This window comes from Trichoderma virens (genome assembly GCF_000170995.1).
Source record: "Trichoderma virens Gv29-8 chromosome Unknown TRIVIscaffold_90, whole genome shotgun sequence".
NCBI lineage: Eukaryota > Fungi > Ascomycota > Sordariomycetes > Hypocreales > Hypocreaceae > Trichoderma > Trichoderma virens.
Window position 1 is genome coordinate 769,329 of NW_014013659.1, and position 26,556 is coordinate 795,884.

Genomic DNA, 26,556 nt, shown 5'->3' on the forward strand with positions numbered 1-26,556 from the left:
CGCTGTTGGAGCTGACCAACAAATTAATACTAACGTTGCATAGCTACGAGTACATGAGCTGCCGTTAGCGCATGATATACGGAGTACTGAGCCACCGAAAAAAAAAAAAGAAAAACAACACCAGACGAGACTCGACATTCCCAATTCTGCTTTATGAGATCAACCTTATACCACGTGCAATTGACAAATCAACACTGCAAAGCTTGACACAAACCTGTCCAATACGAAATACAATTTACCATCAGGCACATACTTCGTGCTTTAGTTCATCAGGGTAAGACAGCCGAAAGTCCGATGAGAAAATTGCCGAGTCACCAGATCTCGCAACCAAAGGCGCTACCTTAGTTAGGCTGTCTCACTGCGCCATAATTGGAGCAATCGACGACGCAGCATCCCATGGCCCCAATATTACCATGTGACGTTTCGAAACCTTAACTGTTGATGAATTGGTCGTTTATACATTTCTGGCGGGCGGGTCGAAAGTCAAGCTTCGCTCCATAGCAGCGGCATCACCACAATTGACTGCGTGTTACTCGGACTTCGTATTTCTCGCAACTGGACCGCCACTGCTGCCTCTCGCCTTCGGCATAGTGCCAAGATAATAGAACAGAGCACAAGTCAGGGAATCGGGGGTTGGAAGTCGATTTCTCCAAGGCCACTTGCCATCGCCAACCCATCAATGCCATGTCGTACTCCTGATGTGCACGTGTACTCGTCCCTACAACATACAAGCACTCGTACGGCTGGATGTTGCATCGAAACCTGGACCCTGACCGGGCGTTACAGTTGGCGCACTGCCCGGCGCTAAGCTGGACCCGGCATAAAGCCATGTTACTAGCATCGAAACCGCCAAAAAGGCGAGCAGCGTCCTAATGCACTCACTTGCAACAAGCCTGGTTATCTTTTTCTTTTTCTTTCCAGGCCAGGCACGTCTTCCACTCGTCCAGTTGTCACCGACACAAACAACGAACCAAGGATTCCGTCGTATAAAGTGGCGCAACATAAGCCGGCATTGCATAGATAGCGCATGGAACCAGAGCCTTCCCAACGGGCTAGAGTCTCAAACCCGAGATATGACGTTGAAGCGCGGGTTGCGGACGAGTACGAGTCTGTACAGTACATACAGGCAGAGTGATGTGCAGCAGTGGGGACCACAAGACGACCCATTGATGGACACTCTTAATCCGATGTGCTGGGATGTCGGAACGCCAAGACCTTTGCCCTGTCAAAATACGAGGCCACTTGGTGGTCTGGCAAAAGGGGACTCCGCCATATCTTGAGCCCAGTGCAAATCGGTTGCGGCAAGTTTACGGCCACGGTGAGATTCGTGAGTGCTTCGTCTCAAAGTCAATTCTCACTCATCTCGCTATCCCCAAGAAAAGAAAACTTTTACCCACGGGGTCGAGACTGAGGGAGCTTGGACAACTATGGATCCAAGATGGGCCCCCATTCCAGCTTGGTTTACCGTTGGCCACCTTACACAATAGTGCAAGAGCTACTACACAGTAGTATCAACGGAGTCGGGTTGCTATTGCTCCATGCTTGTACATGTCCGGACTGCAAGGGATCCTAAAGCCTTAAAAAAAAAGGAGGCTATTATTATCCAGCGAGCGCTTATTTGTTCATTGGTTGACTGCATGGGAGATGCACATGAAGGGGGCAGCTGGACGTATTCGTAACAGACATGGGATATTTCGCTATTTCTCCTTGTGCACCAATCACGAGGAGATTGCCGCCAGCATTAGCCCCAGCTAACTGGAAAAGAATCCTGCTCCTGTACAGCAACAGCAACAGCTACAATTAATACATGTATCTCCAGCGGCAGCCGGGTCCTTATAATCTCAAGGGACTTGACAGGATGCAGGGATCCATATTGGGCGAATTGGCGCTCCAGGACAGATTCACGATCGGAGACTTGGCGTGGATGCTCCAGGAAAGAGTCCAAACGCCAGCCACGCCCGCCCCTTTGCCACTCACTGACAGGCTACAGGAGCAGACAATGACACATGGGATGGATGAGAGGCTATTGAGTGAAGCGCTGGGTCGGGGGGCAGAGGATGCCGAGAGGATGCAGCTTGAGCGTATGTAAGGCGCTGGCTAAGCGGGCCGCATGCGCACACCCCCAAAGAAACATCTCGAGAAGATGTTACGTGCTATAGTGCCCTCGGATGCAGGCGCCAAACGGATAAGCGGTATTGAGAGGCGCGCTATTGAGATGGCGCTCGGGACTGGAGGCTATCTACCCATGGAATTCTTCTGGTTTAGGGCTACCACATCACCATTCCGTCCAGATTCGAACAAACGGATGATGCTAGCAGGGAAGAAGCCAGCCGTATCGTTTCCACAATGGCTTGACAGGATCACGGATAGCAAGCCAAAAGTGCGGGTGGCAGCCTCGCCTCACTTTTGGCGGCGACCCGTAATTATTCTTTTCCTGAAGCTGTTCTTGGAGGTCCCTTCGGGTAACTTTGGCCGATGACTGACTGTAGAGACTTGGCAGCAAGGGTTTTCTAGGAGAAGCACTCTCCGATATTTCGTCTCATCTCCACACTGCCACCAGTTCATACGAGTGGAAGCAGAAACGAGAACTAAAAAAAGGTCAAGAGAAAGATAAAGATGCAGGGACTCAACGGTGATCCATTGGGGAAAAGTGGGAATATGGGGACCAAGGCCAGCTTCCATGCCATTAGAAGATACAGGTAAAGAAGAAGCAAGGCCAGCATTGGCCTCAAAGCACCCGTTGCCGTATACCGGCAGATCTCGGCCGTAAAAGGGAGGTAATACGGATCTGTGGGCAAGTCCATTTTCTGTACGAGGTATGGTAGTGTCGGATGACCAGCGAGCATTGGATACGACGCGACATGATACCACTATGCCATGCCATGCCATGTCACGGAAAGGGGGGCATATTTCTGATGTAATAGCTGGGAAATGGATCTTGGCAGCATCTCGACGTATACGCGCAGACACACAACACACACACACACACACAACCGGATGCTACAAACCTGTACAAGTTACTGTCGCTGGCACCATCAGAGGCGGAGCTCCTGGTACAGTTGTGTCATGACAGGGCGGGACGGGATACAGCGTCCGAACGTGGCTGCAGCCAACGATCCGTTTCTGGGTGTAGGCAACCTGTACGTTCTGGATTGACGCTGTGGTGCTGCTCCAGCCGTTGTGGCCGAGCCAGATCCAGCCGCCTGGCACCGCAAAGCCGGCCTCCCGAGCCAAGGAGGAATTGGCTGGCGGTTGACCGCATTGCGTACGTACGTACGGAGTACGGAGTACCATGGCTACGGAACACTCCGTAGGTACAGTACTTACTTGTACGAGCACAAGTATGGGGTATGCAAGTACAGAGTGCTGGCCTTGGGACGTTGCATGACGGCCGGCAAGAGAAGGTTACGAGTCCGGGGTCTGGTCTCGTCAGACGTGCATGCGTTAGGAAAGGGCTGTGTCTGAAGTACTCGCTACTGTATGGTCCTGTACATCCGAAGCATGGCCCGTGCCTGCATGAATCTCTAGGTCTCTGGTACTGGTGCTTGGAATGCCCGCAAACTGCGCTGTCGATGGACTCGTATCCGCTACAGCTGCGACTTGGTTGGCTATGTGATCAACTCACGACTTGGACGACGGGCTGATTCAACATCCGTGAGCTTCTTCCCTCTTCGCCGCCGCGACTGCTTCATCGTGCTAAAGGCCGATGTGGACTCGAGATATGGAGCCTGGGGCTTGGCATTGACGCAACAGTTTTGGCTGGCGCTGCGGCTGTGACTCGGAGCTGATGTGCAAGTTGAAGCTAGAGGCCCTTTGCTGAAGCATGGAGAATCGCTAGTGCTAGTCGAAGCCTAAACAGCAAGGCTAGACACTCGACGCCATCGGCAGGATCTTGGTGTTTCGAGCACATATGCAAAACCGATATTTCGATCCCTCTTGTGAGAGGGGCCACGTATCAAGGGCACGGGAGATGGAGCCCAGCCAAGGCTCAATCGCACTCAGCTGGATCCTCTTTTGCTTCACGCTGTGTTTCCCCTTGGTCTTGAATGAGGCTCTTTGTCTTGCTCGTCCTTCCTAGCTCGGCGCTTCTGTTTCCCCTCCTCTCCCCTAGCGGGATGATGAGGCTCTCTGCTCAGGAAACCCCACTGCTCTAGCCTTCAGCTTTGTTGGATAGAAGCCGTAGCACGCCAGCCGGAGTCGTTGTGGCAGCCTTGGAGCTGAACCTGAGTCAATGGCGTGCATTGACGAAAATTTTCCTGCTTTGTCCTTTCCATCTTGGAGCTGGCCGGCGCTGTTTTGGGAGGTTTTGTGCCTGGCTTAAAAACAAGATTAAATCCCGTCCCCCAAACAGGCTGAGGACTCAACCGCCATAACCCCCGACTGGACCATTGCTGAAGACGGGCTGGACACCCACCAACCCGCTAGCAGCGCCCGCCCACTGAGTCGCCCGCTGGCAAATTCAATCCGGGCTGATCGCTTTTTCGGCCGACAGGAGCCAAGGTTTGGATGGTGGATGGTGCAGTACCTGTAAGAGCTTTCAACCCTTCTTCTGTAAGTACGATATCGACTCGTACCCAGCCTTAGTGCTAACTGAACCTTGCCCGCCGTATTGCCCGTCAAACTTACCCCCTTATTGGCGCTAGGTGTATTTCACGCCACCACATGCCATGGGTGCTGACAGATAGATGGATGCTAATGCACACATTCAACAGAGCATTCGAGGGACGAATATTGGGTTCCTAAAACAGCAACACCCTGCCAACGGTTGCCCACTGTATTGATTCAATACCTACTGGAAGGTATTGATCTACACAATATCAAGGGATTTGGTACCGCGTGGCTTGGTGCTACAGGTGCTGTCTGTCTGCCAAGCACCAGTACTCGTACGGTACTGGACATCAAATTGCACGGAGTGCCGACCTCACGGCGCACCCACTGCAGCTGCAGGCACCTTGTAAATACGCGCTGGAACTGAGCGGTACTTGGCCTGTACTGGCCGGCCTGGCTGCCTGCCTGTGACCTGTAACCTGCCTGCGCGCCTCCCGCTCCTGCTAGTGCTCGTACCCTCGCTGAGCCGTAGCGCTCCCTCCACTTTACTCATTTGGTAGGTACCAAGAGCGTACCTTGTCTTTGCCTGTCTCGGGCTGTGGAATTTTCCCTCCTCGCTGAATATCGTCGGCCCTCTCCCCCAACTTCCAGTCGCCTCTCCTCCTCCACCCCCCAGCCAGTGAATCTCCAGCTTCCTCTGTGTTGCTGCTGCTGCTGCCGGGCCAATCATTATTATCACCGCCGTCCTCTCGCTGAATCCCCTCACCTTGCGGTTTTGTGTGCGCCTTTGCTCACGTTCCAGTGCAGTTTCGCCGTCGCAGGCCCATCAGTCGCTCGCTTTCTCCGCTGTGCCTAGACGCCGCACCAACCATCAGAGTTGCAGACCTCGGCGCGCAACAGAGCTGCGTTCGGCATCGCCAAATTGCTTGTCGCCGCGAGAAGGGAACGTATCGATTATATCAACATCGTTATACGGCCAAGTAGAAAATAGGAAAAAGAAAGAAAACCGCAGCGGCAACGCCCGTGTCGCTCTTCGCATTCGTTTCGCCATTCGCTAGTAAACGACATCATTTAGCGGCTGCCTCCTCACGGCTTGACGCATCTTTTTGCTACGACACTCTCCCTGTCTCTCTCCTTTTGACTGCCCGCGGAAGCCAAGGAGACGACGAGATCATCGACGTGCCGGCCCGTCCGCCACCATCATGGCCGCAGCCACTGCTTCGCCGCCTCCAACTGCAACTACTCCCAGCTCGCCAAGTCAACGAGACTCAGTTTCTATACCGCAGCCCCTGTCGCCACCGAGGAAGCCAGTCGCAGGAACTGTGCGGAAGCCTGTTCCACCGCCGGCTGCAGCGGTCGTTTCTGAAGAGGCAGCCTCGCCCCAGCAAGCTCCAGTGTCTTCTGAGCAGACGGACTCGCAACATGATAGCTGGACTCAGCCTCTCGACCTGAGTTTCAACCTGAATCTCAACGATGCGCCTCAACAGCCAGAGACTGAAGTTCTTGAAGTTCCCTCAAAAGAGCCGGAACCGTATGATGGGCTGCTGAGCAGCCCCGTATCGAGCGGTCTCGACTTACAGCTTCCATTCATTGAAGCCTCGAAGCAACAGGCGCCCCAGGATGACATCTCTAGCCCAGCTGCTGCTGAGAGCAGCCTTTCCAAGCCTGACCGCGCCCCGCCGCCTGTTCCGCCACAGGTGACTATGACTGACAGAAGCGATTCGCCTGCTATCAGCTCTCAGGATCCTCTCCGAAAGGAGGATGTGGACGGAAACAGCCGTGAGTCCGATGAGACAACCAACCCCTCCCAGGAGCCAGTTTCTACCAAATCTTCCGCAACAACGAGCGCAAGCTCGTTATCGGGTATTAACGAGGGGCCGGAATATCTCCCCGACGAAGACTCTCCCGGCAGCTCCATTATTGAGGGCAACTTGCCCCGAGGCGCGTCGATGCAGCAGCTTCAGTATCGCAAGCAGGAATATCCACCCCGTGTATCAAGTGTTCCGACCGATGGCATCCGCACTCCCTCTAACCCGGAATTGGTGGACAGCGCAGGCAATATCAAGCGCCACCTGACTCCCACGTCCAACAACATAAGCAGAAGCTCCCTACCGCGTCCTCAGTCTGCCTACTCTGTGCTCTCCGATGGGCAGCGAGGGCGGTCGCCTGCTTTGATGCCTGGTGGCTCGCATATGCGCGCTCCGTCAGTCCAGTCGCGAAAGTCGCCCGATGTCCGCAATTCAACATACGCCGAGCTTCTCAATGTGCCTTATCCTCAGCAGGCGCCCCCGCCCATCACCATGGACAACTCGGGGCTTCGGAATGTAGTAGGCAACAATGCCTCACTGCTTAGTGTACAAAAGACACTTGAGATGTACCGCCAGAATGTCAAGAAGACCAACGATTTTACCGTTCAATATTCTTTCGCTGTCTTCCTGATTTCCGTGGCTCAGGAGCAGGGATTGGACTTTTCTGATCCCAAGGGCCGCAAGAACAGCCCGCAGCCGTTCCGCGACCTGGACAGCCCCATTGTCGAGGCCACCGTGGCTAGCCCTACTGAACTAGTAAGGGAAGCCAAGCAGATCTTGCAGCGGCTGGCCAGCGGAGGTTATCCGTTTGCACAGTACTATTTGGCCGATGGTTTTGCCTCAGGGCTCTTTAACAAGGGCAAAGAAGATTACAATCAAGCGTTCCCTCTCTTCGTCCTTGCCGCTAAGCATGGCCATGCTGAGTCCGCATATCGAACGGCCCTTTCTTATGAGTTTGGCTGGGGTTGCCGGAAGGACCCTGCCAAGGCGGTTCAGTTCTTGCGCACGGCTGCCTCTAAGAGGCATCCAGGAGCCATGACCCGCCTTGGAAAGGCATGCCTTTCCGGAGATTTGGGCGAGAAGAGGTATCGCGAGGGCATCAAGTGGCTGAAGCTGGCTGCGGAGTCTGCTGACCTGCAGTACAACGCCGCCCCTTACCAGCTAGGATGCTTGTACGAAACGGGCTATGGCGACGACATATTTCAAGATCTGAGCTATGCGGCCGAACTGTACACACAAGCTGCAGAGCTAGGCCACCCCGAAGCCAACTTCCGTATGGGTGACGCCTATGAGCATGGCCACCTCAACTGTCCACGAGACCCGGCGCTCAGCGTTCACTTTTATACGGGTGCTGCTGAACGTGGACATGCTCCCGCCATGATGGGCTTGTGTGCCTGGTACATGGTTGGGGCTCCGCCGATGCTAGAGAAAGACGAAGAGGAGGCGTATGAATGGGCTCGCCGGTCTGCCGATATGGGTAAGTTGAAGGCTTTGCGCTCTCATCATTTTCAATCCTTTTTTTTTTAGTGAAACATGTCCGCTAATCATATTGTTTTATTCGCCCAGGTTTCGTCAAGGCCCAGTACGCCATTGGATACTTTACGGAGATGGGCATTGGTTGCAGACGAGACATTCTCGAGGCCAATGTTTGGTACGTCAAGGCTGCAGATGCGGGCGATGAGAGGGCCAAGCAGCGGTTATCCATCATCCAAGCAGCGGTGAGCGGCCAGGGAACTCCTATGGAGGTTGCCGCCCCAAGAAACGGCAAACTATCAAAAGGAGGCAAAGACGACAAGGACTGTGTTGTCATGTGAAACGTGAGGGAAGAGAAAGGAATGAAAGGAAAGAAAGAGGAACGAGAGAGGAAGAAGAGAAAAAAGATAACCTTGCACTCCATCAAACTCAGGAGGAAGAACGGCATAACATGAACAAAAAAGAGCAACGATTAGGCGGTCGTGGCATGACTAATACGAACAAGCGAGCTTGGATACTTTCTGACGGCTTTTCTCCTTGGATATTTTGAGAGATGGACTCCCGTCGAAAACCCCCCTTGATAATATTTTTTTGGCCGTTTTTTATTCTCTGCATACCCGCGTCGATTTTTGTCCTGGAAGTTTTGATATTCACGGGCGTGGCCTCCTCACGACGTTTATGCCAAGTTTTTGATCTATATCCTTTTTTGAGAGAGCATATGCTGCAATTTTCTATTTATTTTTCGATGCAGGGCCATTTAGAGCACCAAATGGGGAGAGGGATAGGGGGTAGGAACAAGGTCGGACTGACTTAGAGGACTGTATCCCCTCGCAGAAAAACAATCATTTCCTAGCGAAGGGAAAGAAAGCAAAAACAAAAATCTTCAAAAAGGTTGATACAGCAGGCATTGTTAAGTTGACTGGATGCTTTTCATTTTTATTATATATATATATGACGAAGGCGAGATTGGGGGAAGATGGAAGGGGAGACTCCCCGTCGCCTTTGAGATTAATGTCTTGTTTTTGAAGGAGAATAAGAGCCTATCACTGCACTTATCTTCTTCTCTTTTGGCTTGTCATTTGTTTTTTTTGCATATTCGAGAAAAAAAATGCAGAGGGATGGAAATTGGAAAGAGCTGCGTTGCTGTTGTGTTGTTATTCTTTTTCACCCCTTTCCCTCTTTTTTTTTTTTTCTCTATTCTTTCTTCTTCTTCTTTTAACTGCTCATGGTGGCGTTTTGGGAGTTGCATCAATCAGTATGTGCTATTGGATATCGACTCTGCTTTTATTGTTTTGCGCGCGCGTTGTTGTGTAGAGGGAGTCGGCGAGTTTAAGTCAAGTAGCAAAATGCGCCCTGCTTGGGAGCAGATAATATGAGCATTACATGCTACGTTTTATTTAGAGAATGACAATTGAATAGTGAGATTCTGTCTTGTTTGTGATGGTATTGACGGTGCTGATAGCTTTTAAGTGTTCTAGTAGATGCCATGTTCTCCTTTCGATCTAATAGATTAGGAGTTTGATGTACTAGAGTGGCGAGGATAGTTGTGGAGATTCGCTATTAAGATAGTATGTGGCATATGCTTGGCTATCTGGAGTATCATAGAGCCATGAGAAGATAAAAGAAATGAAACTACGCAGTGGATCTTGGTTCATGGGATTCACTCATAACCTGGCTACTGGACATGAAGTTCTCGAGACATCACCACTCTCCAAGCTGGATTGAATATAGATTTGGATCCGCCATCTGCAAAGTCGTCGTGGACCGAGCGAATCTTGGCTGGGTATTGGGATGACCGCAGATACGCACGGATTTCCTGTACGTCTGCATACCAAAGGGCATCATGGGGTCCGGGATCCTGCAGCAGAATCGTCGTAAGGGTCACACAGAGGGTGCAAAGAAACGGAGACAGAGAGAGGATGAGATGAGAGATGCGGGGGATGATGCACTGGCCACGCTGCGGAATGTTTTGGTGCCGCGGAGAAAGAGAACAGACATTGTGAGAGGGCTGGTTGCTTTGGCATACCAAGAGCTGGTTGGTTCACCGTTCCGAGAAGCATTACGAAAGATCTGGATCTTGGCCGAATCGCAACCTGCCCGCATTGACGGCCTCGGTACGGATCGAGCTTTCCCCGAGGTCGCACCAAGTCCATAGGCTCTAGATTCAGCCAGTTGATGCATATCTGTCTGTGTACCGCCAGTAATGCTCATGCCGGGGAGGCCTTTTCTGTGAAACAAGGCATGCAAACAAAATCATTCTTCTTGAGGCCAAAAGCTCAATTTGCCTCGCACTCTATCTGCGACGAGGCTAGAGGTGAGCATTTTGAGGTTCGATTAGCCCGGATATCTGGTGGATGGGATCGATCAATACATGTGTCGTCACCGGAGCGCCTCGATTGGACAGAGAGTGAACCGGGAGTGCCTGGCAGACACATGTGGGCTATATTAAAATCCGTGTCGATAATGTCATGCGTTGCCTGGAAGCAGGGCTAAGGTTGGCCCGGCGCTTTTCACACTGACACGTGCGGGCTATGCAGCTTGCCCCCTGCAAGCTCCACAGAGCTGAGACCATCATGGGTCGATCTCATGGCAGTTGAAGTTCAAATTTCAGAGTCCCAATGCTGCGCCTGCTCGGAAGGTACTTTGTATTTATCGCGTCAAGTGTCGGGGAACGTTCGAGATGCTCTGGATATGCCGTTGGATAAACCAGTGGGAATGCCTGTGGGATCTCACATCACTCACCCGTACGCAGTCCGATTACCTAGACTGTGCAGCAGTGAGCTAGCTTGACGTCTTCGTTCCATTGAGAGGCTTCCATTCTCACGGCCGAAGCCATCCCATGCTATGCTCAGGGACCCTGGACATGCACCTTGTGGCGGCTGTGGCTGCAAGCTCTTAAGCGGAATATGACTTGCAGGGGGGCTGGTCACTCGGCCCACAGAACCGTGATGCATTATTGGCCAGCGTCTCCAAGGCTGCGTCATTAATGGGGCGTGTCAAAGCGCGTCAGACACGCGTGAAGGCGCGTTTCAGTCGTCACCAGGACATGGCACCGGCGGGTATCGATAATGACTCCGGTCGAGCCCCTCACGATGTGAGGCAATTCATATGCTTGCATGTGCCAATTGGGGCTTCTGAGCGGAGTCGAGGCCGAGTTTCGATGGGTTTCGATCAGATAGGCAGCTGAATTGGCTGGCGGTGGTTGTGTAGAGGTCGATCCATGCGACGTCGAATTGCCCGCTGTTCTTGTTAGGATGGAAGGCCATTGGGGAGGCAATGGCAAGCTGATGCCAGTGACTCGATACCAAGCTGGTTAGGATGACGTTGGTAGAGTGGAATACAGCCAAGCTGACCGTAAACACCTGAACACGAACTCGCCGGAAATGGGTGTCGTCGGCGTCAATAGTTGCCAACTATTGGCACCAAAAGAAACATCCACCCTCCCTCCCTTCGGCTTCCGTCAGCTCTGAGTGTGCTTGTCACCCCAAGCCACTTGCACGCACGTACGAAAAGGCAAACAGGCAGTGTCTCTCAGGGATCATCTTGCAGAACCATGACCGCTACAACCAAGCCAGACAGCAAGCCAAACCATTGATCAGCTAGAAATGATGCGTCATGGAGGAAAGGAGAAAAGGGATCGAGATGGTAATGACTTTGACTCCTTCCAAGGGCTCACGGTCTATTCGGAATGACTATTGTATACCAGGCCAGGGCAGGCGACTCCAATTTAGAGGGAGAGGTTGACTTCATTGATGACGCTACTGGCAATTTGCACATCGCTGTCTGGGGGGACAATCGAAGTCGACTTCATCATACAGTACGAGAAGCCTGCCGGAATACACGGGGAAGACGAAGCGAAAGACGTAGAGGGGAAAGAAGAACTTGTCAGTGGCTTATCATGCCGGAATCTGACCCGGGATCCGCACATTTTCGGGCACAAAGAGCAGATCCCCATTCGTAGAGGGCATGGGGTGATGCTTGTTGCATGGCGCAGAGCTGTAACAAGACCATTATACTGTACGAGCAATATCGCAGTGTCTCTGGATCAGACTGTGCCGGTATCGATGGGCGGCTATCGAATCGTCACTTGACGAACTGGTCCCGATTCACTCATCGGTCTGCCATTTCTTGGCAACGTTGGGTCTTCCAGCAGCACTATTTGTCCCTTTGGATACGACTGATGAAAAGAGGAGTTGAGCTAACAAGGGCGAGCCGTGCCTCTTGGTCCCGTGCCACTAAAGATGGTTTGAAGCTGTTAAACTTGGTGCTACTTGCTTGTAGCTAGTGTGAGTGGAGAGGGAGGCGGAGAGAGGGCGAAAAGAGAGAGAATGTGAGAGTCGGAGCGAGTGTGTGTGACCGAGACAGGACGCATGGGTATGGATGGGGCAGAACAGCTGCTGAAGAAAAAAAAAAAGGTACGCGAGACAGAGATACTCCCTCAATGGATCAAAGCTAGCAGCTTGTTCAAATTACTTCTTCGCCTCCTCATTTTCCGTTTCTCGCATGGCTCCTGTTGCCAGGGCATTCCCGTGAGACCTGATTCAAGACAGTCCCCCGCAATGCTTTGCATATGACGACTTGGATGTTCGGCAGATGCCAATCGCAATGGGCTGATCCAGGCAGGTCTAGAGGCTTGGCGAGGGAGGGCAAAGGGCTTCGACAACGAGGGACAAGGCGAGACAGGATTCGCAAAAAAGAGGTGCCCAACGTCCGTGTTTGCATGCGGCACAGTGTTGAAGCCAGACGTGTGCCGGATAGAGGCCTGAGCTCGTACTGTAAGCTCCGCTGGATGTTGCACCAGCGATTTTCCCTAATGGCCCTGCAGGGCGCGTCTAAAGTGCTTGCATGAGGAGCTCGGGCTGACTTGGCGGGCGAAGAGACACGAGGCCACACAAAAAAAGCAGAAACACGAGGCCCAAGAGCGAGCAGATTGCGGGGGAGGCGGTGCAGCGGTACGTTGGCAAATGGATTGGGAATTTGTTTGGTACACAGCAGTCGTTTGTTTGCTTGAGCACGTACGCGTCTCTGGCCATGAAGAGATTTGCGGTGGAGAGAGGGAAAACGAAGTTGAGCCCTCGCCGAACACCAGGCTGAATCTCAGGAGAGGTTAAAGAGATGCAAACGACACTAAACAGTGGAAGTGCCGTCGCCGCATTTGGACTGGTGTGGACTTTTCCTGGGAGAAGTATTGGTAGAGACTGTGCATGGCATCGCAAAAGCACGGTGCGCTCTTCTCCTTTGCAAGTACCAGAGCCGTACTGCTTCCCGTACGAAGGCGTCTCGTGTCAAGGCATTTTGCACGCATCCGGCACGCAGCATGTACGCAGCCTGTACCCATCCGCTACCTCAGACCCGCGCCAGACGTCAGTCCGCATCCGGCCACTGCCCACCCCTGCCCCAGGGCAGCGAGCTAGACTCTCAACACCCTCCAGGCTGTCAAGGCCCCCTAAAGGACGGCCCCTGTCGCTGAATGCTGAATTTTCCCAGCGCCGCTCGCACCGTGCACACCGTTGCCCAATTCTTGTTTTGGCCCTTTGACCCTCCCGCTGCCAGCTGTCTCTAGTGCCTGAAGGGTCCTCTGGGAACGCTAACACTAACGCCCAATTCTACGGGAGCCCCCCTGCCATGTCGCATCCCCCCAGGCACCGCCCAGCGCTCATATTACCTGCGCTTCGCCCTCCCGCTCCCGCATCTCCAACTTTCTGCAACAACAATAACAACAGCATCATTCCTTTAAAGCAACGACAAACTCGCCCACCCACGGCTGCTGGCATCCGCTACTAGCCATTACGCCGTTTATTGTACAAATCACAACTGTGCAATCAGCGTCCATTCACTTGTCTTCTGTCGCCTCTGTCAATCAAGTCTGCCTGCTGCCTTGTGAGAGCGCGCATCCTTGAACAACCAAGTCGCGACAACAGCAACCAACATCCCAGCGCTGCTGAGCGCGAACACTCAAAGACGCTCCTCTCAAGAGGTCCAACACCATAGAATACTACAATCACCTTCAAAGAAAAAAAAAATATCACCGTCAATCAACATGCTTCTCCCGTCCGCCTTCTCCTGCGACGGCGGATCGCAAGCCGCGCCTCGTGCCAGATCACAGGCTGGCCGCTTCGTATCACCGCCCGCCAGTCCCTCGACTCTATCTGCTCAATACTCTATCGACAACATCATGAACACCTGCCGCTCTCTCCAGTCTCTCATCTCCATGACCACCTCCAACACCGACCACAGCGCGCTTGCGCCCGCGCCCACCCTCACGCAACTCCCCACGCCCCCCCTTGCACATGCCCCGACGCCTATGAAGTTGCGCTTGCGGTCGCGCGCCGCCAAGACAGACGGCAAAGGCGACGAAACACCTGTGGCAAGGAAGAGGATTGCGAGGCGCGCTCCTCCGAGAGGCGTCAACAAGCGCCGGCGCGACGACAGCGACGACATGGGGAGGAACGACGAGTCCGACATGGATACTGAGGCCGAACTAGATGTTGAGACGCTTCACATCCCGCCGTTGTCATCCTCATCACCGCAGGCGCCGTCGACGCCCAAGCGCGCGCGCATCTCACCCGAACAACTACCCCTAGGGCTCGAGCGCTCCGACTTTCACAATGTCCACCTCCTGGAAGGCAGCGCCCTTGACCAGGACACGGAAAAGCCCGGCACCGACGTCCAAGTCGAGGCGGACGGCACTGAATGGAGTGTCGAAGACGACCGCGTCCTAGTCGAGCTGGTGCTCGAGAAGCTGAAGCTGTCTAAAATGGAGTGGCAAGACTGCGCGCGCAGTCTGGGCAAAGACCGGCACAGCGTCAATAGGCGCTGGAAAAGCCTCATCACGAACGGTGACATTGGTGTCAAGACGAGGAATCGTCGAGCAAGACTGCACTCGACTTGGCGATGAGCCTCCTACCACTTACAATCCTTTATCCATTTCCTTTTCTCTGTGTACTTTTTGTTGAGAAGCCGTGGGATCTGATCGAGCTGGCGGTGTATTATTTACTAATATGTCTATCTTTTTTCGACAACAATCTTTTCCTTTGTCAGATGGCCTGTTGGTTTGTTTTTATTGTCCCGGCAAGCTTTGTACCAACATCAACATCATCATCTTACTTTGTCAATCATCTACTACCTGCAACATTGCATTTTTCGGGCACTGGCGTCCAGGAGAAAACAAAGGAAATTGGGGAGATTTACTAGTACTACCTACTATTACTTGTACGCTGTTTGGAGCATTTCTTATTCTTCTCGTTTGGATTTTTCGGAGGCACACCTAGATTCCGGGTGCCGTGGATATTATTACTTTTGGATTATTACAACTACCACTACTACTACGGTATTACTACTACCATTACTTATTACTTATTACTATTACTAGCTGAATCAGCAAATTGAAAAAAAGATGTCAAAATAACCATTACGTGTCCTTGATTGTTGGTGACTCATATCTATGAATCATATGTGGCTGGCTAGCTCAAATCGTCATTGAAGAACCACTCGGAGATCGACACGATCCATCTATGCAACCACTTTAACGAACTCCCTTGATAGCCACGTTTTGTTTCAAACACCCAACCCCCACCGAAAATCGCCAACCGTTTGAATGTATCCAGCCTCCTCCTCCTCCTCGCCCTTCAACCAAGGGAGGATAATACACTTAACTCCTTTTATACTTGGGCATCATGTCCTTTTACTATCCAGCCACTTCTCAACAGATTCAGTTAGATATTACAAGTCCCTGGGAAACCCGTCTTTTCATCAATATGTAGCTTTCTCCGATATTTACCTCGTGTACATGTGTGACTGTAGCATCACGCAAAGTCAGCTCTTAACTTCTTATAAAATGCCAGAAGAGTTGAAGCAACAGGAGTAACATCTAGCAAGGGCGTCAACTTTGAAAAGAGTCAAAGAGGTTAAAGGATCACTAAATACGAAAACTTAAAAAGAGCCAAAGGGATCAAATGACCACTAAAGACGAGTCAATTCCCCAATCCATCAAAGGGAACACATCTATGAAGCTCTCACTCCAACTCTCACTCTCGAAACACCATGGCATCATGTGGGCACTGCACAAGGGAGCCCTTCAATATAATCTAGCCTGTCTCTCTTACTCCCTTTCCCGGCCTAATATACTATTCTTCCAAGGGATTGCTCTCATCTGGTGCCAATGTTTGGAAAGTGCTTGTCAAGCCTGGTGATGTACTAGAAAAGGGTCAAACAGTGGCGGTGCTCGAAGCTATGAAGATGGAGATCGATCTGATTGTGGACGACAGTCAGGCTAGCGCTGTCGTAACGAAGATCAGCCAACCGCTAGGAAGCGTTGTCAGCCCTGGGATGGCGGTTGTGGAGGGTCGGAGGCAGGGCTGAGGTGAATAACGATTGAAGAAGGCTCTACAAATTGAACCGTCTCAAGTTGTGTATTGAAATATTCGTTTTTCTACTATATAAATAACGATTTAAATAATTTGGTCGGAAATTCCTTGATTCAAATGGGAATATCTAGACCAATATCAGGGGTTATCATGCCACTCGGACTTAATGATCCCCAACTTATCGATACAGGTTAACATCACTATTGTAAACGTAATCATTTCACTCCAAGTGGTTATTCATATTTGTGTCAACGTAGTTGTCCTTTGCTGTCTATATGTTATTACTACTGTATCTTCTAAGCCATTCATCATCCTCCCCTTTGTTCACCTCCCCAAACTCAGCCCAAAACATAAAGCTCGTAAGTAGATAATAGTTGTCATGCCATCTCATTCCGCATTGCAAAGCAACATCATACCAGCGTTGGGTTATGCATGTACGCTCGCATCCATGCTCATCAACCAGGCCCATCGCATGACTGATTGACACATAATCCATACAAAATAAAGTAAAATATAAAACACCCAAAAAACAAAGTAGCAAAGCAGGCTGACAATGTTAAAGCTAACGCATGCATTTATGCCCTCTTCTTTATCCTCTTGCTTTTGATACTTTCAACGCCCTTTTTAATCATGTCGCTCTTTCAAATTACGTCCATTAATGTGACCGACTCTTCCAAAAAAGAGCAGATAGAAGAAAAAAGAAGTAGAAAACCAAGAACTTGGCAATGGCTAAAATGGACTGCCCTCACTGCCCTACGGAGGCGTCATTTGCTCTTCCATCATCTTGCGAACTTCCTGTTCGAGGTTCTTGCTCGCGTCCGCGGCGTCTTCCTCAATTGCACCGGTGACCTTGTTTGCCAATTCAATCTTCTTCTGACAGGCCTTATATATGAGCTCCTCGATAGTGTGTGTCGAGATGAGGCGGATAACTTCAACGTCTCGTTTCTGTCCCAGGCGATGGGCGCGGTTCTCCGCCTGGATGTCGTCCTGTGGATTGTCCGACTGGTCAAAGATGATGACCTTATTAGCTGATGTCAAGTTGATGCCAGTGCCACCCGCGCCTGTGGTCAGCAAAAAGACGGGAATGCTAGTATCTTGGTTGAATTCGTCAATTAGCGTCTGTCGTTCAGACACATTTGTGTTGCCCATGAGCACGCGATGATCGACGTCTTGACGCGCAAGCACCTCTTGCAAAAGCTCAATGATTCGCGAAAACTTGCTAAAGACAAGGACTCGATCACCATTCTCTTGGTACTGTTTGATAAGCTCCAGGAGCTTTCTGATTTTGCCGCTATCAAGCTCTGTTGTAGATGGGATGTCGAAATCCTTCAACAGGCGGGGATAATCGCGACACCAAAGGTGAAGCTCGAAATCGGAAGAGTTCTTGAGTTCCTGAATCAGATGCTTGATATCCGGCTGATGAAGTTCTGATTGCGGGAGCCTGTCCATTAGTATCTTGGCCATTTCTGTGACTTTCTCGTCTGTAAACTGGCGGCGGAAGAGGAGAGGATGCAGCGCCGCTTTCCGCAGTTGTATCCACACGTTGTTTTGGTCGTTTTGACGACCGCGGGACGCTCGTGCGGTGCGCTGTGATGGTTCCATCTTGAACAATTCTTCATATTCATCGTACACGTCCTTTTGCTCCTTGGGCATGTCGCAATGAACAAGGGTGCAGATCTTGCGAGGCATATCAGACAAAACCTGATCCTTGCGACGCTGCAGGATGAAGGGCTCGAGGATTGTCCTCGCGCGCTTTACTCGCTCGCTGTACAGAAAAGCTCCATTGGTGACGTCGCGGATCGTGACCTTTTGGCTGAAAATGTATTGAATCTGATTCATGTAGCCTTCAAAAAGTCTAGGGTTGATGAAATTTAGGAGCGAAGTCATCTCCAGCAAGTTGTTCTGAACGGGAGTACCTGTATGATTACATGATTGTTAGCTCTCTGAGTCCTTTCACTCCCTCCTCTTCATCAAATAGACATCGCATCTCCTATGCAACTGTGCTTGGTGGTACCTACCTGTGAGTAGCATCTTCCAAGCGGATGGAATCCTTCGAAGGTCCTTGTAAATCTTGGTTTCTGGGTTCTTCATCTTGTGTCCCTCATCAAATATGGCAGCGTTGAGGTCAAACGACCTCATGGCCGCAATGTCCTCTTCGGAGTTGATCTGAGAATACGTCGCCAAGACGACATGATAGGCATCAGGATCTTGTTCAACCATGTAACCAATCTCGGCACGTTCTGCTTGAGACCCTCGATACCCTATCACGGATAGCCCGGGCGCAAACTTTTTGAATTCGGCGAGCCAGTTGTTGTATGTACTTGGTGGTACCACAATCAAGTTTGGCCATGGCCGTCTGTCTTTGGGTTGTCTCTCGTCCTCCTCGACGAGGTGACACATGAATGAAATAACCTGGCAGGTCTTGCCGAGACCCATCTCGTCGGCAAGGATACAGCCAATATCATAGTTGTAGAGGACCGACATCCAATTCAAGCCATAGAGCTGGAACGGCTTCATTACGCAGTGGCCGTCCATCATTTTTGGCTGACGAGGAACCAGTGGTTTTGAATACTTGGTGCTGCTCAAGCTCGCTGGCGTTAGGGGAGCATCGTCATCGGAGGGAGTCGACCGTGTGCTGCGTTTGTTCTGGCCAAACATGTTGAGGTCCCAGGCCTCTACGACATCCTTGACTGCCTGGCCCTTGACCTCGCACTTAGCCACGACCTTGTCAATGGCGGTAACGGCGTCCATGAACACTTCGACAGCATCCACAACGGTTTCTCCGATGCTGATTCTGGCAGATTTGCGGGCCCCAGGCTTCTTGTTGACGCTAACTCTTCTGGCTTGCATCAGGTCGTAGAAGGGGCGCTTGTCGATGATGGGTTTGAGGAGGTCCTCCTTCATGCCCGTCATGGCTGCCAGCTCCTGAACACTACTCTCATTGATACAAGCAAGCACTTTGTCGTCATCTTCCTGGGAGGCTGGAGGGGATTCCTCTGCCTCGTACGAATCTTCTCTCCCGTCGTCCACCAAGTCTATTACCAGCGGATCGTCGCTCGAGGCTGGTGCTGGCAGTTCTTCCACGTCAGGTTCGAGTGAAGAGGCACGTCTTTTGCGCAGCCCTTGAATGAGTCGGCGTCTGGGTGGCGGAGGCTGCGGTTTGGGAGGGCTGGAAGTGACGGAAGTGACAGAGGGAGAGGAAGCACGAGACGCAGGCTTCGAAAGAGAAAGCATTTGACCCTTGGATACCAAGCGTCGGTTGGTAAGTTGTGGAGTGGGTTTTGAATTCCGGGTCTGAGTCTGGCGCGGCACATGACGCTCCAGCCATTCGATTGAATCGTCCAAGTCGTTCTTACACGTCCTAAGAGCTTCTCTAACCTTATCAGATGGGTATCGATCGCCAAAAACGTCAAATATCTGCCGCAGCTTCTTTGCAGTCTCCTTTTCGTCGATGGAGGATGTGGGTTGTTTGTAAGCAAAGGCTGCAATCTGTGTTTTGAAATTCGTAGGGCGGATGTTTCCTCTCGGCGGCGTAAGGTCGTCTTCGTCGTCCGAGATGAGATTAATGGGCTCTGGCGTTGGTCTCCTCTCAGGAACGGGCTGTGGTCGAGGGGGGCGGAAGACGGTGCCGGCCGGTGCCAGACGAGAGCCCAATCGCGTCTGCTGCAGCTTTGGCTGGAATGGCGACGATGCGGGAACCTCGATCACGCTCGGCGCGGGGGACGAAGACTGGGGCATCGTGAGTCCGGGGCGGCTGAGAACCTGCGTCGCCTGGGTGGTATCGTGATCTTTCATGAAGACTGACGGTGAGCAAGGGATCGTGTCCCCGGCCAGTTCGTCCATGTCTTCGGCGGGCTGCTGTATTCGTCCTCGTCCGAGAGAAGGGGTTCGCGGCACAATGCCCAGATGCGCAATTGGTGGCAACGGCGATGAGCTTCGTGCCATGATGAGGATGAGGAGAGGGATTCTTCCTCAGGGGGGAGAGTGGAGGAGCCAATTAGTGAGGAAAGCGGCTTTCGTTCGTTCCAAGACAAAAAGCTAAAACTTCCCGCCCGCAGCCCGATGCAAAGCTGAAAGAAAAGTGAGATGAAAGTGAAGAGAGCCGCAAAAAAGGACGCCAAGGAAAAAAAAAGGACCGGAAGCACCCGCCCGCCAGATGATCGGATCTAAAGTGACGTAGAGATCGTGCAGACGGGAAAATCCGAAGAAGAAGCTGGTGGCGGGTGCTGGAGCGCAACAAAGTGGCACTTTTTGCAACAATTTTCGTGACGATTCGAGACGCGCCGTGCCCAGAACACCAAGTCGCGAAGTCACATGACCACTTTACTCTCCATCTGGTGGCTGGCGGAAGCTAGAAGGACAGCATGACTGCTTCGTGGGAGGAGACGATATATACTCAAGGCTTTTGACAAGGACGAGACTCAGACACGACCAAATTTCAACAAAGCAAGAAAAGACAACAAAGCCCCGAAAGAGCGAGAGCAAGCACGGACAAGCACAGATTGGTATTGCCCCAGCCACTTTAACGGGTAGCGTCGATAATAGCTGGGACCCTCTTCTGGCGAGAGCTCCATCAATCTGTTTCATTAGTATTACGGGCCTCATCTCATCTCATCTCATCTCATCTCATCTCAACCTCAATCTCATTCCGCTCTCATCTTCATTCCAACCACCAATCATTGTCGCCAACACCACATCGACACCAACAACAATGGCCACCCGCCGCATCGTCAACTCCGAAAGGACAATCCTCGAAAAAGATGACACGGAAGAGAAATCCAACATTAGCCCCGCCGTCCCCAAGTGAGCGGCCAACTCATTACTCCCTATCAAGAAAACACATATGCGCATTTCAACTAACCCCCCTCACCAGAGACGTCATCTACAAGCTGCTCGGGTTTTCCGCCGCCATGATCATCATCCCCATCGGATCCTATTTTATGACCGTCCACACGGTCTTTAACGGTAACATTTTCTTTCCCTCACTTGGCGTGGACTAGCAAATCTGGTGACTGACTTGCCCTTACATGTAGGGAACTCGTCGCTGGCCGGTGGCATGGCTGCTGTGCTGGCCAATGTTGTGCTCATTTCATATATAGTGGTAGCCATGAAGGAAGACCAAACGGATCTAAGAGAGGGCACAAAACCGGAGAGTAAAAAGACGCAGTAAATAGTCAGGTACAGGTCGCATCGTATCAAATACTTGTTAATGTCACATATCACTAGGCGGAGAAGGAAGCAAGTTTGTCCAATTCAGAGAAAAGAATTCAAAATAGAAAAACACGAGGAAAAATAGACATCCCCTATTCATTATGTTTGTAGAGCCTGTCATCATCAACAGGCGGATTCCTGAAATCTTTCTTTCGGAAGACCACGTCTATATGCCACAACGAGCCTAGTCGACGGGGTATGATTTTGCATCATTGCCATGAATAGATCCATGCTCTTGCCACACATCTGAAGAAGACTATTATTCTCCGCCAGAGCCAACGGCAAGGATTTATCAACACCTCAACGCCACATACGGAGCTTATCCGCGTATATACCCATCCTTGTCCACAATGTCATGTGCTAAGTGCTCCTATTAGAGAGCTTCAAACAAACGAGTTTCCCAATGGTCCACAGAAAAAACAAAAGAAAAAAGCAAAAATGATGGTATCCCGCCCAGCCGTAGTCGTCTCTCCCAGGCCTGCAATAGTGGCGTAATTATAGGCAGCAAGCAATGAAATGCTCAAAAACCAATCGTGAAGCAACTTAATGGAGCGTTTTCTACCCCACCAAACAAACAAAGAGGCAAACAAAAAGGAATCGAGTCGAGCAGAAAGTTCCAAGGAAAATGTAAAGGAATGATATGATGTAATCGGGGTATTTGACTTTCCAGAAGACTTAGGAATTTTTGCTAAACCGGCGAGAAAACCAGCTCTTTCGCTTCTCCCCTCCCGATGGCGTTGTAGAGACCTGTCTCTTAAGCATCGCAGCCTCCTTTCTAGGGATCGCCGGGAGAGGATTTTGGTAGCTCGCGGTTGGCGGAGTCGGCAGTTTACCGTTTCCAGGGGGAGAAAGGTTCACTGTCAAGGCTGGAGCCTTGTAAGACTGAGACTGGCTGAAAGCGATACCATAGTCGTTCACGTGCTTAGCTGGAGAGGTTCGATGAATCGAGCTGTTATCACTGCTAGTAGGGTCGGTTTGGTAGCCTGCAGGGTCGGAATTTCCACTGGCGGCCGCGGACGTCACTGTCTCATAAGAGCGATCCTTGTGAGGCAAAGGATAGACGTTTTGCTCTCGGCCGTAAGTTCGGAGATGGGGTTCAGAAGCCATCCTTGATGTCTGCTCTCGCGATGGGCGTCGCCCGTAGTTGCTAGGGCCTGCACTCGTGGTATAGTAACCGCCATTGTTGTTGCTATAATGCTGGTTGTCGTAGTAGCTGTTCCTCGTCGAGGCAGGTGGTGGCCCTCCGTATTGGCTTTCCTCTCCTCGAAAAGAGGCCGCACGGCTGCCGTAGTAGCTATCTTGGGGAAATCGTGGTTGATTTGCTAATTCAATTGGAAAATCAACGTTAGAATAACCAATGTGTAAGCTCCAATGGCGAGCAGCGCGCCAACGTACCTCTATAGTAGCTGTTTCGACGGCTGTAATTCGCAGAAGGGTCCGTCTCTAGAAAGTGGGCAATACAGGTTAGCGTGAGGCGCTCATCATGAAAACCCTCCTCAAAGATTAATCGTACCTGAACGATGCATGGACCTGCGCGCATAGTCACCTTCAATTGCCGCCTCGAAGCTTCGGATGGTGTCGAGAGGTCGCTCCCAGCGACTGCGGGTGGGATTGGACAAATCAGGGTCGGCTAAAATAGAGCAGAGTGTAAGTGATGGCTGCCATTGGTATCAAACAAAGGAGAATCACGTACCTATCACGTTCCCATAGGAGTCCTTGTGTTGCATGGCGCGCAGAGAAGACAGTGATGACGCTGTCATCACAGCTTCGACAGCTATTTCACCCAATGTCAGCAAAAGGACGGCCAAGCGAGCAGATTGCCCAGGCGCGGTACCAAGGAGAGGAACATACATGGCTCCGCCTCGTTCATGGCCAACGTGGGATCGGCCTTGCTGTGGAGGCGTCTAGAATCCTTTTCAGCGTGCGTTTCGTGCAGGTCGATCTTGTTGGCGATGCTATTCTTGCGAGACTTGTCGGACAGGAAGCTAAATCGTCGCGAATTGGGCCTCTGCTGTTGTTGCTGCGCCGACTGCGAAGAAGCCTGCTGAGTAGGCGACGGGAGAGGGCGCTCCTTGTTTGCCGGAGTCGCCATGGTGCCTGATTCTGGGACTGGAGCTTCTTTATCTTGAGCTAGACGAGATAGCTGGGGCTCTGTGACGACGGTGCCCAGGGCACGCAGCACGGTCGTGGGGATCGAGCGATCAGTGCGGGTCGCAGAGAAGGCGGACGATAATGTCCACGGTTTGACTCTCGTCGTTCGGTCGCACAGCAGTGCTAGTAATTAATGTTACGGGGGCCCCTGGCTAAAGCACAAATGGGGCGGGCACGGCTCGACGGCAGCCTGAGTCGAGTCGAAACAATGCTAGGATGACGAGCAAACTGGCCAGAAGAGGCGGTTTTGCGTGGAGCCCAAAAAAAAAAAATGAGACGGCCAACAGAGACAATTCCTGACGTTGGAATTCTCGCGATGGTGTTGACGAGTCGCCGGAGGAAACGGGCTGGGGGAGAGAGAAAAGAGGTTGGCGGAAGAGAGGTTGGGGGCGAGGCGAACGATGTTTCCGGAGCCTTTGGCTATCAGGAAGTGGAAACTGGGCAACCTGTAAGAGCTGTAGCCCGGCAGCTTGTGGTGCCAGAACTGCGTGGCAGCGGGTAACGATAGAGAGAATCTAGTGCTAGCAGAACGACGCGCCAGGGGGGAGGGGTGTACGGAAGCGCTGCAGACCAGGGAGCTGCGTCTGGATATACGCGTTTGGTACCTGGCAACGGCGCTGGGGATGCCGAGAACGGGAGGTCAAGCGCTTGTACTGCACAGTTCCTGGGAGCTGCGCAGGAGGGAATGGTCTGGTAGCGGTACCAGGGCTGCGACAGGGCACAAAAAGCGGCGTGACGTTCGCTTTGAGGAACCAAGCCAGGTGAAGGGAGAAGAACCCTTTGGCGATGCAGAAGGACGGTGGCAGGGGGGAACGGAAAGGGGCAAGAGCAGGAAAGAAAGACGACAAGAACAGAAGAAGGAGGCGAGAGGGAGCTGGGCCAAGACAAAGAGCAGCTGAGCGCAAGAAAGAACGCAGCCGGGATGCAGATGGGAGGGCAAGGGAAATTATCGTGACTGTGCTGCGATGCTGCAGATGAAAACGACGACGATGGTTTGATGCTCGATCAGATGCCTGCAAACAACCTTGTGGCTGAGCTACACCACCAGCTAGTGCTCGTACCTGTAGGTAAGCGGCTGAATGCGCGCGGCTTGTGCCACTTTGTTGTCTCTTTGTTCCGAAGTCGATTTTCCCTCTTGTCCTGTTTTTTTTTTATCTTCTCGTTTCGACTGTATTTTTCACGGCTCAAGCGCGAGCGAATGAAGCGGCCTCGGAAGGTCTTGTCCGTGCTTCTGCGCGGGCCTGCTTCTGCGCGGCCCTGTCCTGCCGCTTATGTTACCTGCTGGACTGTACTCCGTACTCCGTACAGGCAATGAAAGTTCCAGGCACAGGCACTGGTGCTGGTACTGGTACTGATACTGGTACTGGTACTGGTACCTGTGCAACAGAACGGGGTGCGGCTAGTGAATCGATGTGTGGCTGGTGCTGTCCCAGTCACATCAAACTTGTGCTCTGACACTCTGTCACCACATCAGTGAGCTGACGTCAATTGATTGCGTCTTGTTTCTTCGCTTTAGGCTCCTTTCCCGTGTTCAGTCCAGCTCCGTATGTACACGTACTTGTACAGCGCAGTCTAGCCCAGGGGGGACTGGATTGCTGGAGCCGGAAGCTAGAAACAGGAGCTTGGTCCAGCTGGACAGGCTTGGGCTTCTGGCGTCTGTCTATCTTTTTTTTTCTTCGTCGCCAGTGGATGCGAGTGGCTAGAGGCCAAGAGCTTGCACACCACTACAGGGCTTGGTGCCAAATATTATGGAGCTGCTAGCTGGCGATACGGAGTTCCTGGAACTGGTCTGCCGGTTTCCCCTGCTCCACTGACGGCTGCTTGAGCGACGATGACACAACCGCCCGTCTCAGACCGCATGCGGTTGTCTTGGTTAATATAAACAAGTGGAGAGCGTGTGTGTGTCTCGGCGCCACCTGAGGCGATAAATCGAGATGCGGCGGCTGCTGAAAAAATTGATTAGGACGATGACGATGCCCAAGATTCGGACTAGCCCGACGCCGACGATGCGATTGGCACTGCGCCAAATACGAAGAACTAAGCGGGAGGAGGAAAGACGAGAGATGACAAGCGAAGAAATAGAAGAATGGACGAGGCTAATATCAAAACAGGTTACTATGGCACAATGGATTGCTGGGTGGTGGCATCGGGCAGTGCAGGCGACAGCCAAAGCATGTGCGTAATGCTGGCTGAATACGAGGTCGGCGGCAAAGAGGACGCCTGCGGGATGCCAACCCGCTATATGTACGAGGATCTGATCAGCAGCTAGACGCCGCAGCGCTGGACGATTCAAGACAAAGACACCGGATGCGCTTCGCTGCGAGACAAAACAGCAAGCGAGCACCGCCCAAAGCGCCATATACCCGCATGGCGTTTGATGGTTGACGATTTCCCCCAGCATTTGATAAGCGGAAGATGATGTGCAGGCCACGAAGCCTGGGATCAACAGGTGCGACAACTGTGGCGCCGAGCTGCGCGTCCATCGTCTTGTCTTTGCCCACTGATGGCATCCACGGATCACATTTGTTTGTACTGTACTGTACTGTAGCGACTATAGCACTACGGACAGCTTTTCATTGCTGGTGAGCGCATCAACGGCACAAAGAACAGTCTGTTCTGCTCATCTCTCAACGGTGATATCCGCAACCCCCCCGCCCTGCCTGGCCACGATTACTTCGACTTGCCCAGTCTGGCGCCCCAGCAGCCCATGGAGTGTTACCTTCACGTTACGTCTGCTAGGGCTGCTGGACGGAGCTTTTATGGAGCACCTAGTATCGCCAGCTGCCTTGAGCTCGGCCAATTCTCCATGCCCTGCCTGGGCTTGACAATGGTTTCGGCCTCACGCTCTTTTTGCTTTTTTACAGCTCCCCATTCCCGTGCTGTCGTCCAACCCGCAATCGTCAACGGATTTAATTTTAGTAGGAAATGGCCGGGATAGGCAATTTGAGGCGGGGACCAGATTGGCCTCGAACCAAACCTTAACACTTGGAGAGGAGCTA

The 26,556-nt window shown here is 52.0% G+C and overlaps 7 protein-coding genes across 7 annotated transcripts; 5 read left to right on the top strand and 2 right to left on the bottom strand.

Moving 5' to 3' along the window:
• Nucleotides 1-1,807: 1,807 nt before the first annotated feature.
• On the top strand, nt 1,808-2,479 carry TRIVIDRAFT_65650 (uncharacterized protein; the record flags this gene model as incomplete). Its single annotated transcript, XM_014095318.1, has 2 exons — nt 1,808-2,081; nt 2,160-2,479. 2 exons carry the CDS (start codon nt 1,808-1,810, stop codon nt 2,477-2,479), a joined length of 594 nt encoding a protein of 197 aa, XP_013950793.1.
• A 3,772-nt stretch (nt 2,480-6,251) lies between these two features.
• TRIVIDRAFT_41077 (uncharacterized protein) lies at nt 6,252-8,170 on the top strand (the record flags this gene model as incomplete). Its single annotated transcript, XM_014095319.1, has 2 exons — nt 6,252-7,833; nt 7,923-8,170. The coding sequence occupies 2 exons, from the start codon at nt 6,252-6,254 to the stop codon at nt 8,168-8,170; spliced, it is 1,830 nt and encodes a 609-aa protein (XP_013950794.1).
• A 1,502-nt stretch (nt 8,171-9,672) lies between these two features.
• Nucleotides 9,673-9,984, top strand: TRIVIDRAFT_227445 (uncharacterized protein; the record flags this gene model as incomplete). The annotated part of the gene is made up of 1 exon (XM_014095320.1): nt 9,673-9,984. One exon carries the CDS (start codon nt 9,673-9,675, stop codon nt 9,982-9,984), a length of 312 nt encoding a protein of 103 aa, XP_013950795.1.
• A 3,885-nt stretch (nt 9,985-13,869) lies between these two features.
• Nucleotides 13,870-14,685, top strand: TRIVIDRAFT_129172 (uncharacterized protein; the record flags this gene model as incomplete). Its single annotated transcript, XM_014095321.1, has 1 exon — nt 13,870-14,685. A coding segment is annotated over one exon (816 nt), but the record flags the coding sequence as incomplete, so codon positions are not given.
• Nucleotides 14,686-16,948: 2,263 nt separating this feature from the next.
• On the bottom strand, nt 16,949-20,140 carry TRIVIDRAFT_112980 (uncharacterized protein; the record flags this gene model as incomplete). The annotated part of the gene is made up of 2 exons (XM_014095322.2): nt 16,949-18,111; nt 18,214-20,140. The coding sequence occupies 2 exons, from the start codon at nt 20,138-20,140 to the stop codon at nt 16,949-16,951; spliced, it is 3,090 nt and encodes a 1,029-aa protein (XP_013950797.1).
• A 766-nt stretch (nt 20,141-20,906) lies between these two features.
• Nucleotides 20,907-21,323, top strand: TRIVIDRAFT_121783 (uncharacterized protein; the record flags this gene model as incomplete). Its single annotated transcript, XM_014095323.1, has 3 exons — nt 20,907-20,998; nt 21,069-21,160; nt 21,229-21,323. Coding segments are annotated over 3 exons (279 nt in total), but the record flags the coding sequence as incomplete, so codon positions are not given.
• A 758-nt stretch (nt 21,324-22,081) lies between these two features.
• Nucleotides 22,082-23,408, bottom strand: TRIVIDRAFT_117750 (uncharacterized protein; the record flags this gene model as incomplete). Its single annotated transcript, XM_014095324.2, has 5 exons — nt 22,082-22,728; nt 22,802-22,849; nt 22,920-23,036; nt 23,100-23,180; nt 23,258-23,408. Coding segments are annotated over 5 exons (1,044 nt in total), but the record flags the coding sequence as incomplete, so codon positions are not given.
• Between the last annotated feature and the right edge of the window lie 3,148 nt (nt 23,409-26,556).